Source organism: Parasteatoda tepidariorum, chromosome 11 (assembly GCF_982258835.1).
Source record: "Parasteatoda tepidariorum strain Cologne lab strain chromosome 11, Ptep-v5.0, whole genome shotgun sequence".
Lineage (NCBI taxonomy): Eukaryota > Metazoa > Arthropoda > Arachnida > Araneae > Theridiidae > Parasteatoda > Parasteatoda tepidariorum.
The window spans coordinates 47,811,677-47,823,851 of NC_141765.1; the positions used below are offsets into that span (position 1 = coordinate 47,811,677).

At 26.0% G+C, this 12,175-nt stretch overlaps 1 protein-coding gene across 3 annotated transcripts in view; it reads left to right on the top strand.

Annotated features, from left to right (window-relative positions):
• LOC107439186 (uncharacterized) overlaps window positions 1-12,175 on the top strand; it is a 62,052-nt gene that overhangs the window by 30,895 nt on the left and 18,982 nt on the right. For all 3 annotated transcript variants that reach the window (XM_016051691.3, XM_016051692.3, XM_016051693.3), the window contains exons 9-12: window positions 2,214-2,344; window positions 6,552-6,686; window positions 9,806-10,004; window positions 11,337-11,473. In XM_016051691.3, the coding sequence (XP_015907177.1) occupies window positions 2,214-2,344; window positions 6,552-6,686; window positions 9,806-10,004; window positions 11,337-11,473 (602 nt within the window). The remainder of the gene's footprint in view (window positions 1-2,213; window positions 2,345-6,551; window positions 6,687-9,805; window positions 10,005-11,336; window positions 11,474-12,175) is intronic.

Consider the following 12,175-nt stretch of genomic DNA (forward strand, 5'->3'; position numbering starts at 1 on the left):
TTTTATTATCAAATCTCGATTTTCGTATTTACCTGATTTAAAAGTTGAACGTTGCGATTCTTATTCAGGCGATTTAAATATTGTACAGTGCGATTCTTACTTACGAGATTTAAAAAATCAATATCGCGATTTGTATTTACGAGCTTTTAAAGCCCTATGTAGCAATTCGTATTCACGTGAGCTTAAAATCCAATATCATGATTCGTTTTTGTGGTTGTAATATCGCGAGATTTAAAAATTATGCATCGCGATCAAAAAATTAAAAAATCATGATTTCTATTTTCGCATTTTTTTAAATTCGATGTAGAGTTTCATATTTACGTGATTTAAAAGTCTCATATCGGGATTTATATTCACATGGTTTACAAGTTTAAAAATCACACTTTTTGGTCAAATTTTTGTTTATATATATATATATATATATATATATATATATATATATATTTTTTTTTTCTTTCTTTTTTTTTGTTTTTTGGATTTCCTCTTTTTTTCTTTCTGACTACTCTCATCCCTGTAAGTTACACATGGCATTTTTTTATTTACGTGACTGAAAAATCGCACAGTATGATTGGTGTTCAAGCATTTTGAAAATCTAATATCCCAATGTGTGTATTTACTCATTATTAAAATAAATATTGCATTTCATTCTCAGGCATTTGTAGTATCAAACATCTGTTTTAGTATTTATACTTGATTTAAATGTTAGATATTGCAATTCGTATTCACTTGATTTAAATCCAATGTCACGCTTTGTTTTTAAAATTCAATATTGCAATCCATATTCATGTGGTTTTAAAATCCAATATCGTGATTCTAAACTAAGTTATCTTAAGTGAACTAAGTTATCTTAAATTAGTTACCTTAAAGTTGTGATATTCTTCATTGGTTGGTAATTTAATTTTGAATCTTAGTTTAAAAAATTATATTAATCATGTCTGGTATATAAATTGATATCCTCATATCGAGTTTTTGCACATGAAGTTTTAAGTGCTTTTCACTTTGTGAGAAAATCACCTCTGACAGGTATACACTTACGTATTCAGCGCACAAGGTTTATATCTTTGTTTCAAAGCATTAGTTTCACATTTGGCTCAGTTTGTTTTGTTTGTTTTTTTAAATTACACAAAATAAGCAAATTCTCTTAATTCGGACCTGTCTCCAACAATGGGTCTTAGATAGTTATTTGCATCTACAAAAGCTAGAAAAAGAGTATAGAGCCAATAGTTTAGTTCTAGAGAAAAATATATTGCTAAAGAAAAAAGTTTCAAAGCAGTTTTGGCATCAATATTTTTTTCGTGGTTTTGCAGAATCTAATTCTTCTTATTTTACTTTTGGAAAATCTGTGTTCTATATTATAAACTTTTTTGGCTTTCGTACTGAGAAGGGTTTTCATGGTGGTCTAACCTAAATTACATTCCAGTGTAAAAAATAATTTTCTTTCTTTTGATTTCATCCATAGTTTTATAGAATGTGAAGAATTAATGTACTTCTTGTAGTGTAATCATGTAACAAGGAATTTTAAAATGAAAAGTTAGCTGCTAGTACACTTTGATATTTTTGAGTCCATTTATTGTTTTATAACTTAACTAGACTAACTTAAACTATTATTCAATTAACTTTAAAAAGATTGATATTGTGCATATCATTTTATATCCGAAAAAGGTCTAATTTAACATAAAATGACTTACTACCATAATTTTTTTTTCTAAATAAAAAAATACAGTATTTAAATTTGGATCCACCGTTAATTATTTTTTTTTGTTGCATATTTTGAATCATTATTTTTTTCTTGTGTTACTGATTAGAATAATGTTGTTCATAATATTCTAATTGATCTAAAAACTGATGTAATCAAAAACAAAAGCATTTTACTAAATTAAACATGAGTAATCAGTAGTATATTGTAGATTTACTCCATTTACCAGTAGTACTAGTACCTAATTTAAGTTGTACACTTTTAGAAAAAAACTAATGAAATTTTGTTATGCTGATTTAATTTGTTTTAAAAATAGATGAATAACAATTGAAATAATAGTTAAAAATGGTTCCTAGAGTTATCTTGAAATAGTTCCCATGTTCAGAATAATATATTTTTCATTGAAAATTTAATATTAAGTGACAAATCTTTGAAAAATTTTTATAATGCTTTTTTATTCTATACATATACTGTTACATGAAACTTATATGACAATGTTCAAATTTTTTTTAAACAGAAGCAGATTTCTTAGTGGGAAATGATATTGCACAATGGAACCCAAGATCTGTTCATAGAGTTGCAAAAAAAATAAAACAGTTATGTTCTGAATGTGATATTTCTACACCTGACAGTTCCTCATTATATGATGTAAGTTGCATATGAATTTCAAAATGGTTAAGCAAAAGCTTATGTAGATATTTTAAGCAATCTGATAACTTATTTTTTTCTTTTTAAACAATTAATGCTTTTCTTAATCTTCTTTTCACAAGATAATTAAACTTTCATTTAAAATTACAGCCTTTGAACTACTTTAAGAAGATTTTATTCTTAAGGAAAAAAGAAGTCCTTGAAAACTTTAGCATTACCGAAAATATAAGGATTTTTTTCTTTAATTTTATGTAATATAGTAGAAGCTGAAGTTTTTTTCCCAATTTATTATTTGTACTTACAAGACAAATTGTTTAGTACTCATTCAAAGTTCTATTTTGCATATTTTATGCCATTTGCAAGTTGCATTATATAAATTTTTTATTTTCATGAAGTTAATAAAAAAAGACACATATATATAGATATATATTTTAACACATATATATGCACATATACTATATATATATACACATATATATTAGGGTGGCAGTTGTGCGAGCAGGACAAACAAGCAAAACGGATTTTAGGAAATTAATTTTATTTAACCATCATAATTAGAGAATGAATATTCAAGCATCACAAAATCAAAGTGCTCCTTAATAAAAGTTAGGGAAAATCTTGCAAAATAAATCCATGAAACTTTTCGTTTTAGGGAATAAGGGAATTCTTAATAATTATTCTTGGTCTATAAACTAGGTCAAGGGGAAAAGTCTTTCTCACGATTCCATGAAAAGGAGAATCAAAAATGTTAATTAATCAAACTGTTAATGAGAATCAAAAATGTTAACTTAAAACATAAAATTAATTAAAAGACAGGATGTGAATATTAAAGTGTGAGAAAGCATGTTAAGTTTAGAATAAAAAATTAAGAAAAAGATTTCAATAAAGGAATAACATAAAAAGAGTAGTTGAAACTTTTTATGTTGCATATATATATGCCTACTTGTGTGCATGTACAATGTAATACTATCGTAAAGGAATTCATCCTGATGAAAATCTCTACGTTTTTCCATTAATTTTTTGTTATTTTTATTATTTTTCTAATCCTATTATGTTTAAATATATATTTGCATGCATTTATGTGTACAACTATACAGGTGGACAAAATAATGGAAACACTTCTATACTAATACATTTTTTCATTTTTCTCAAGAAATAATAATAAAACCATTTTAAAACTTCAGATTTTAAATCATGCAATTTCTCATGCATATAACGAAGTTTTAAATTTTTGAATGGCCGACAATTAATTACAAACAGAAAATAATGTTTTTGAACACCTTATGCCAAAAGTTGTAGCAATAGATTTGTAACTTTTGACAGTTATTTTTGTTATTATATGCAATAAATATACGAAGTTTTATAAGCATAGCTTAAGCAGATATGGAGATTTTTTATAAGGAACTAATTTTTTTTGTCTTAGGTTTTTTTGCTATAACTTTAAAAATATAATTATAATAATAAATATAATAATATATAAATATAATAATAATAATAAATTTATATATAAATGTAATTACAATAATGAATATAAATATGAAATATAACTTAAATAAAGTTAAACAAAATTCTAAGAGTAATTTATAATTAATCACAAAATTTTTGAATTTGAAAACAATTTGTTTAAAACTGTGCAATATATAATTAATTATTATACTGCACGTGCACAGGAAAAATTAAACTTTTTTAATGATTTTTTTAGTGAATCGTATTTGGCAACTGATTAAAAAAGTCTGATTTGAATATCATAAAAATTTTAAAAGATTCAAGCAATTTTCTAAATAGTTTTCGTGCTTTTTAAAAGAAAACTCAAAATGTTAAAGGGTTTTCTATAAATAGTATTTTGTATTATAAGACAGAAATTAATAGAAAAAGGATAATACCTTATAGTAAACGTTACTAAAAAAGTTACACCAAAATGTGATGTAATAAGGAAAGAAAATAGGTGAAAAAAATGATACCTCTATGGGGGATGATTAGGACAGCAGGTTTGTCGCGGCGCGAATTTTCACGGTGATTTCCGTGAAATTCTCATCTTTTTTCCTAAAATCCGTGAATTTCTCAATATGTCTTAACTTGCGCGAAAATTGCTTAAAATGTTATTTTTTTTTAATTTATTATTTTTATTAAACAGAATTTTTTTTTCCTGAACCTTAAATTGAACATGTAAAATTGATTAGATATTTGGTGGAGTGAATCAATAGCAAAATGACATGAAAATAGTTCAGAGATAAGAGATAATCACACTCTTGTCAACTAAGGTGGTCTTTCTACACCTAAGGAGGGTAATTACCTTCCTGAAGTCAGTAAGAGTACAAAAGAAATTAGAATCACAAAAGAAGGAAAATGTTATAAATCAAATCTTAGACAGAAAAATTGTTATACATGCTATTGCACTGGGCAATGAAATTTCTACTGCCTCTCTACATATCCAGTTAATTTTTCCTAGGCGACTTCTTGTGATTTATTAAATATGGATCAGTTTCTAGATGAAGGGGGGACTAGTAGTTACTAGGGACTTGTATCTAGTAGTTTGAATGTAGAATGTTTGAGTTTTCACAGCAATTACTTCTTACAAAGCAACGGTAAAGGAATTGCGTGTTGATGAAGGAAAATTTATTCAGTTTTGGAAATCAAAGATCGAAAGCTTCAAAAGTGGCAATTTGAAGTTTGTCGGTGCCTAAAAACAGCTTTGGCGTAGAAAGATCGTTTTCTAAGTATAAAAATGTGTTAAGTGATGAAAGCAGAAGGATAAATGAGAATAATCTGACAATGTACTATACATTGTACCAAAATTCTGTTCATTTAAATAAAAATATTAATATTGCTTGAAATTCAAAGAAATACTTTTGTTGTGTATTTTGAAGCTTTTTTTTATTATTTACGCAATTTCTGTCTTTTGCATCATTTATGTAATAAATTTTTTTGTGTTTAGAATTTGTGTAATTTTCAAAATTTCCCGCGATTTTTCTGCGAATTTGGGGTCTTTTTTCCCGTGACAAACTTGCAGCCCTTGGGATGATCCCCAACAATGTCTTGTTTAATAAATCTTCTTTTAAAAGTACAAAATGAAATATGTGGAAACCCCCTTATCATTTTGAGCTTTAAGTACAAAAACTACTTAAAAAATTGCTTGAACCTTTTCTAAATTTTTAAGATATTCAAATCCAACTTTTTTTATTAGTTACCAAATATGATTCCCTACAAAATTAAAAATTTTTTTTTTTTTTAATTTTTTAGTGCATGCACTACTGTAAACTACTTTCCTTACTCATATCTAAAGCAGTTATAAACTAATTTTTTTCAAATTTTAAAGCAATAGTTTTGTAATTTATTTTAAATTTCTCCGAAAAAATTAGTTTTTTTTTTATAAAAATGTTCATACCCCTATAAATATTTAAGCTAAGCTTACAAAATTTTGTGTAATTATTGCACATAATAACCAAAATAACTTACAAATCTTGTTCCAGTTTTTTGCATAAGAGTATTCCAAAACATTAATTTCTGTTTGTAATTTATTGTTGGTCCCCCAAACTTCTAAGAACTTTAAACTTCATTGATATGATTGAGATATCACATGATCTAAGAACTTCTGAAGTTTTAAAATGATTCTCCTATTATTTTTTGAGAAATTTGAAATAATGTATTAGTATAGAAGTGTTTCCATTATTTTGTCCACCCACTGTGTATATATATATTTGAATAAAATTTGTTATTTATATGCTACACATCTTGCAGATCTTAAAAAATTAGAAAATTTTAAATATTCCATTCATAAAACATATTATCTACAAAAATTAAACTTTAGAAAATGACAATACTGATTTTAATAAAGGATGTTGTTATCCTGTTTTCATATTGGGTTAATTCCATTCTTGCAGATTTGATTTTAAAAACTGGTTGATTATATAATCCAGGAATTTTGCAGTCACTGTATTATTCGAACATCTAATTCAAATCTATTATATTTCAACTTGTGGAATACTTATATCTCTCATAGATCAACTGTTATTTTCATTGAGTATAAAGTTTTAAAATTTTTCTGTCTGAAAGTTAAGAGCCATATTTCTTTAACTACAGTAACTCATTTAAAAGATCTGTAGATTTTAACAAGACATATTTATGTTGAGAAACACTTAAAAGTTTTTTTATTATTATGCTTCTGTAATTAATGCTTTCTAATTTTAAATTGTTTGTATTTTTACAGTCTCAATCCTCAAGACATCAAGATCTTGATGCCTATATTATGCCATATCCTGCCCCGGCATCAACCACCTTCAATAAATCAAATTTGAAGAAACCTCTCATTGTCATAAGTGCTCACCCTCATCAAAAAACGTTTGTAAGTTATAGAGAGATATAAAGATTTTTAATAAGTGAAGTAACAACATTCTGTCTTGTGAAATTTTCAGATATTAAATTTATCAAGAAACTTCCATTGTATTTTTAAAAATAGTGTTTATGTGAAAAAGATGACGGAAAGTATAAGTTTTAAACAAACATTTTATTAAATCAATTTTTATTTAATCCATAGTAAGAGCATCATAAACTGATATATTCGTTTACTACACTTCTATTTTCTTCCATTACATATACATGTTATGGATCAATAGATAGTACCTCTTTGGAGTTCTTTGACTCACTCATTAAATTAAGTTTTCAGAAAGCGAGAACATGGAAAAATTAATTAACTGCCTCCTCAATAGTACCTAATGTGTTTTTAACATTTAACTAAGTAATAACAAAGAGTTTGTTTGAAGCACTAATTTTTACAACAAAAAAGTGACTACCAATTACTATAAAGTTGCCTATGAATGAATTATTATGTTACAAAAACAAATGACATATTTGAATTTTTTCTACATATGAATTTTTTTGCATTCAAATAATGGAGAATAGCTACAACCGGAAAAGTATGGTTCCAATAATTCAGTCAGAGCCATTGAGAACTCTGACTAAACCCCCAATCTTAATTTTACTTATTGATCGCTTATTGTTAAATTTGCTGCATATCTAAAAAGCTATTTACATCAATGAAAAAATATTTGCACATAATTATAAAGCTTGTTTAGACAAACTGAAAAATATTTCATTAAAAAAACTTTGATTTATGAGGGAATTTTGTATTTAATTATTGTTATTTTAAATAAATGACAAAATCCTTAGTTTAGAACAATAGTTTCTATAAAATTACATTTTAGAAATGTGTCTTTTAAATAACTATACTGTTTAGTAGTTCTCAATAGTTTGTATGTAAAATTTTAACTTAATTTAAAATTATGAATTTCAAATTATTAAAAAAAAAAAGTTGACCTTGCAGTTCAAGTTTTTTTTATCATTACTAAGTAATAAAATAGAATAATTTTTCAGATATTTTTTTCAGTTTGTTATCTTTGAATAAACAAGTTTTATAATTGTGTTCAGTAATTTTTTTCTTTTCTTAATTTGATTAAAAGGTAATAAAGATATGGTAAATTGCTCTGAATAAAATTGACCTATCTCTATTAACTTTCGACTGTTTCCCAACTAAACATTGTTGAGATCATACTTTTCAGACTGTGGTTAATTCCCAAATTTAAATGCTCAAAGTCTAAATTTGCTAATAGAGATATGTTTATTAAAAAAAAGTAGCTTATTTTGTCTGTTTTTGTAACTTGATGAAGGAATGAATTGAAGAGCTGAGTGAAATTAAAGTGAGTAAGTGACATTTTAAAAAGTATTTATTAACTGCTTACATGATTTTATTTTAATTTGGTTGTGGTAAATAAAATGATGCAAAGAATTATTTGCCAGCCATCCTTTCTATAATGAAATAGTTTGGATACCACTTTTGTCTTCTTCCTCTGATTGTAGACACTCTGAAAATATCACTTACATGTTTCATCCCCATAACTCTTCAATTATGATTTCTATTTTAATCCTAGGGAAATCACCCTTTAAATACTTAATGGGACTTACATCAATTCTTCCTCTTTAGATTCTGACAGATGTTTTAATTCTGTTGCTATAAAAGCTAGAATGTCTTGACAGGCATGAGACCCTTAATCAGATTCATAATTTCTTCTTTTTCATCACTTATTTTTTTCTTGTTTACCCTTTTTAATTGTTCCTACGTTTGAGGAAAAATAACCACAATGCTGTAAATTTTTTCTTGTAAGATTTTGAAAATATATAAAAATTAATCTAATAATGCTTTTCTATGGATTAATAAGACTATGTTTTTTTTATCAAACTATAGTCTGTTTTGTTTTCTGAGATTTCTCCGTTTATATCACAAGTGTCATTTTTATTTGGTAATATCCTATTTAATTGAAACTTTGTTACCAACATTCCATTGATCCAAATAAAAAACTTATTTATTATTTTTCTTCAATTAAAATATGGCTTTTATTTACTTAGAATAGTCTGCAAGTTGTTTCTCCCAGTGGTGGTTCATCCTGTGATGTGATTTATTGTGTTTAAAGTTACAAAATATTTCAGCTGCTTTTAAAACATCTCTTCATTGTTTTTAAATAAGATTGCCAAATTAAATTATTTATGAAAAAGAACACAGAAAAAAAGAAAAATAATTTGGTTTATTTTTCCTTAGCAAAACTTTAAGAATATGGGGATGAGGTGAAATGATCTTCATGCTTACATTCTTCATATTTATTATAAACTCGAAGAAGGGGATGACAAAAATAGCAAATTAATTTTTTTTAAAGAGAAATCTCTTTTTTAAACACAACAGGAAAAGATAACAAGGGGGAGCAGAATAAAGAAAGTGTGAAAATGGAATGTATTAATAAAAAATACAGTATTAAATAGTGGGGAAAGCAAAATTCTGACCACAACTTTATGTTTAATTAAAAGGCGATTTTATAGCGTTACTGATTCTTAAAAGAGGGATTTTTCTCATTTTAACTGGTTATTTTTAAAAACTGAGTAACAAAAAATTTATCAACAAATGACTGCATAACATCATTTATGAGTTGCTAATAGTATGTAACAAAAATAATTACTCTATTACCCTTGTAAATTATGTAACCTTAATTTGCACGGGCAATTATTTACCTTCTTAAATTTCTGTATATTTTCGTTAAAATTTTCTTTTTCAAATCGTAACCATCCTATTACATTTCAATGTAGCCAAATGTGATTTGATCATGACATTATCATAATAGACATTTTAAATTTTTGTAGAATTGTCTGCACCGATCTATAATTCACAAAATCAAGTTTATCACTTTTTTAACTTCAATCCATTGATAATCAGCAAGAAATGATAATTTGTTCCATATTTGAAATATTTCAAGTTTTAATTTGTTTATTTGTTTTGATTTTTAAAAGACAAAATTCTTAATTTCTGATGTTTTATTATTTTTGATTTTTTTTTCATTTATTTATTTATTAGTTCTTTTTGCTCTTAGAAATATGATGATTTGAACTGTGGGACCAATATGATTCAATTGCTTGTTATAGGTTGATAAATTAATTCAACATTTAGATACAGAATATGAATTATGGTCATCAATAACTATAAGTACAGACACTGGAAATGTTTGTAATGTCTTTGATGATAGTCAGTCTTTTGAGTCTTCTCCTTGTATTGAGTCTTCTTCACATATCAAAAGATCGGAAAGTTACAGTGCAAGCAGTGAACAAGATGGTGCTTCTAAAGGTAAAACCAAGTACTGATGTTCATTAAGGCTTGTGATATTTCCACTAATTCATGGGATTTCGTAAATGTCAAAACCATTGATTTACAGACTTCCACGAATCAATAATTTATATTTCGATAAAATTTTCCTAAACTTCTGCTAATCAAAAATTTAAATTTTGTTACTTTCTTAAAATCTCGTTAACAAGACATTTATACTGCCCTTACTAGCACCCTCTTTTTTTCTTCCTAAGTTCTTATTCATATGCAGTGATAGAATTGTTTTAATGCAGATTTGCTAGAGAAAGATTCAACTTAGACTCTTCAAGAAAACTAGACTGAAAAAAAAGTTTCAGAATTATTTTGACTAGAATTAATAACTACTTGTGCAAACACAAGACTATAAAGTTTGATAATCTAAAAAGTAATTTCAAAGTAGCAAATATTTAAATTACCTTTTGCTAGAAGAAAAGGGCATTTTTTGTTATTTTTGTCCATTTATTTTTAATTTTAATGAGTAGCTCATTCCAATTAGTAGCTAAAGTAATATTCTATCAATGATATTTATTAACAACCGTTTTTATTTGGCTACAATTAGATCAAGTTTTTAATACAATATTACAACATGGAAATTTCAAATCGTGCATTTCAATGCCCTTTATACCATGGTAAATTCGTGTTTCAATCTTCTTTTCTATTGCAGTTAATGCAATTGATATTCTCATGATTTTTAAAATTCTGATTTTGTTAAGAAACAAAAATTTCAATTGTATTTATTAGTCAGTTTTGCTGTGACGATACCAATATTTTTCGACCAACTTTTTCACAGTTTAGCTACTGATACCAGCGTGGTTTTTTTAATCCTGATATTTTCATACGATATAATAAGGAAAATAAAAGAAGTCACATTTTTAGTTATTGCTTTTTAATCGGTTTGATTTGCACTAAATCCATGCATCTTTTTGATCATTAAGCAGTTTATTGCATGATTTTTTTAAAATCTTATTATTATGATATGGGAAATTCAAATTGTGCACCTGAATTTTCACCATTTGAGGCAATTATTCTATCGTTTTTGATGAAGGGTGTTAATAATGTAATGTAATTAACACATGTTACATCTATTTTCAATATTGCCTTAATTTTATGTTTGAAAAATTAATCTCATTCCTAATTTAATACTTCTTTTAGCTTTGGCACCATTTTAAAAGATGCTTAATTATACCACATTAAGAATAGGTGTTAATTAAATACCAAGTAATTTACTGGTTGAACATCATAGGACAAGATGCATATTGTTTGATTTTTTAAAAGGTTCAGATATTCTATTAATTAATAATTCTGTTTTTTAAGGTTTTTCATGTGGATGGGGTGATAATGAGTACTATCAGTGTGAAAAATCAGAATTCAAAAAAATGGTGAAAAATGCAAGTTTAGTAATTTTAATTAATTCTGAAGATTACAACAAAACCCGTATTTGCAGACAACAGGTAAGAGTTGATTTTGAATTTATAAGAGTGTGGAATAGTAATAACACTTAAAAGTAACAGCTAATTTCTTTTCACCCAATCTGCTTTTCCTTACTTTTGCATTGTAGCTGTAAGCAGTTTCTTTTAGTATTTCTTTCTAGTTTAAAAATAGACTACTATGTAGACTACTGCACTGTTTAATCTAAACATTTATAATTGTTTTTAATTCGAAAACTTAATTAAACTTAAAAATCTGCAACATTTTATGAGCAGCCATGTTCCAAGTAAACAAAAAGATTATTTTTCAATTTAAATATGAATCGAAAATTCTTATGATGTCTAAATATTTATATGTATAGTAAAATTATTATGTTCTCCAAGTTTTCTTTTTAATTTAATTTACAACATTAAAATTTATAGAAATAAAAGTAATAACAATTTATACCTCAGTTTCATTTTATTGTTTGACTAAGTGAAAATGGTTACAAATTTGTGCCCACTTTGTCTTGTTGCCAAGTTATTTAAGTATCGTAATTTCATGCATATTATCTGCTATGGCATATAATCCGCCATTGTCTCCTTTACACCCAAAGGGAAAACTTTAATCGTATAATCCAGTGGTCTATAGGGCAGTTCATTTAATGCAGTAATTTACTTTGACTTAAGATAGAAGTAACACGAATACACAAAATAACTTTAATTTATTAAAGGACTTAAGAATAA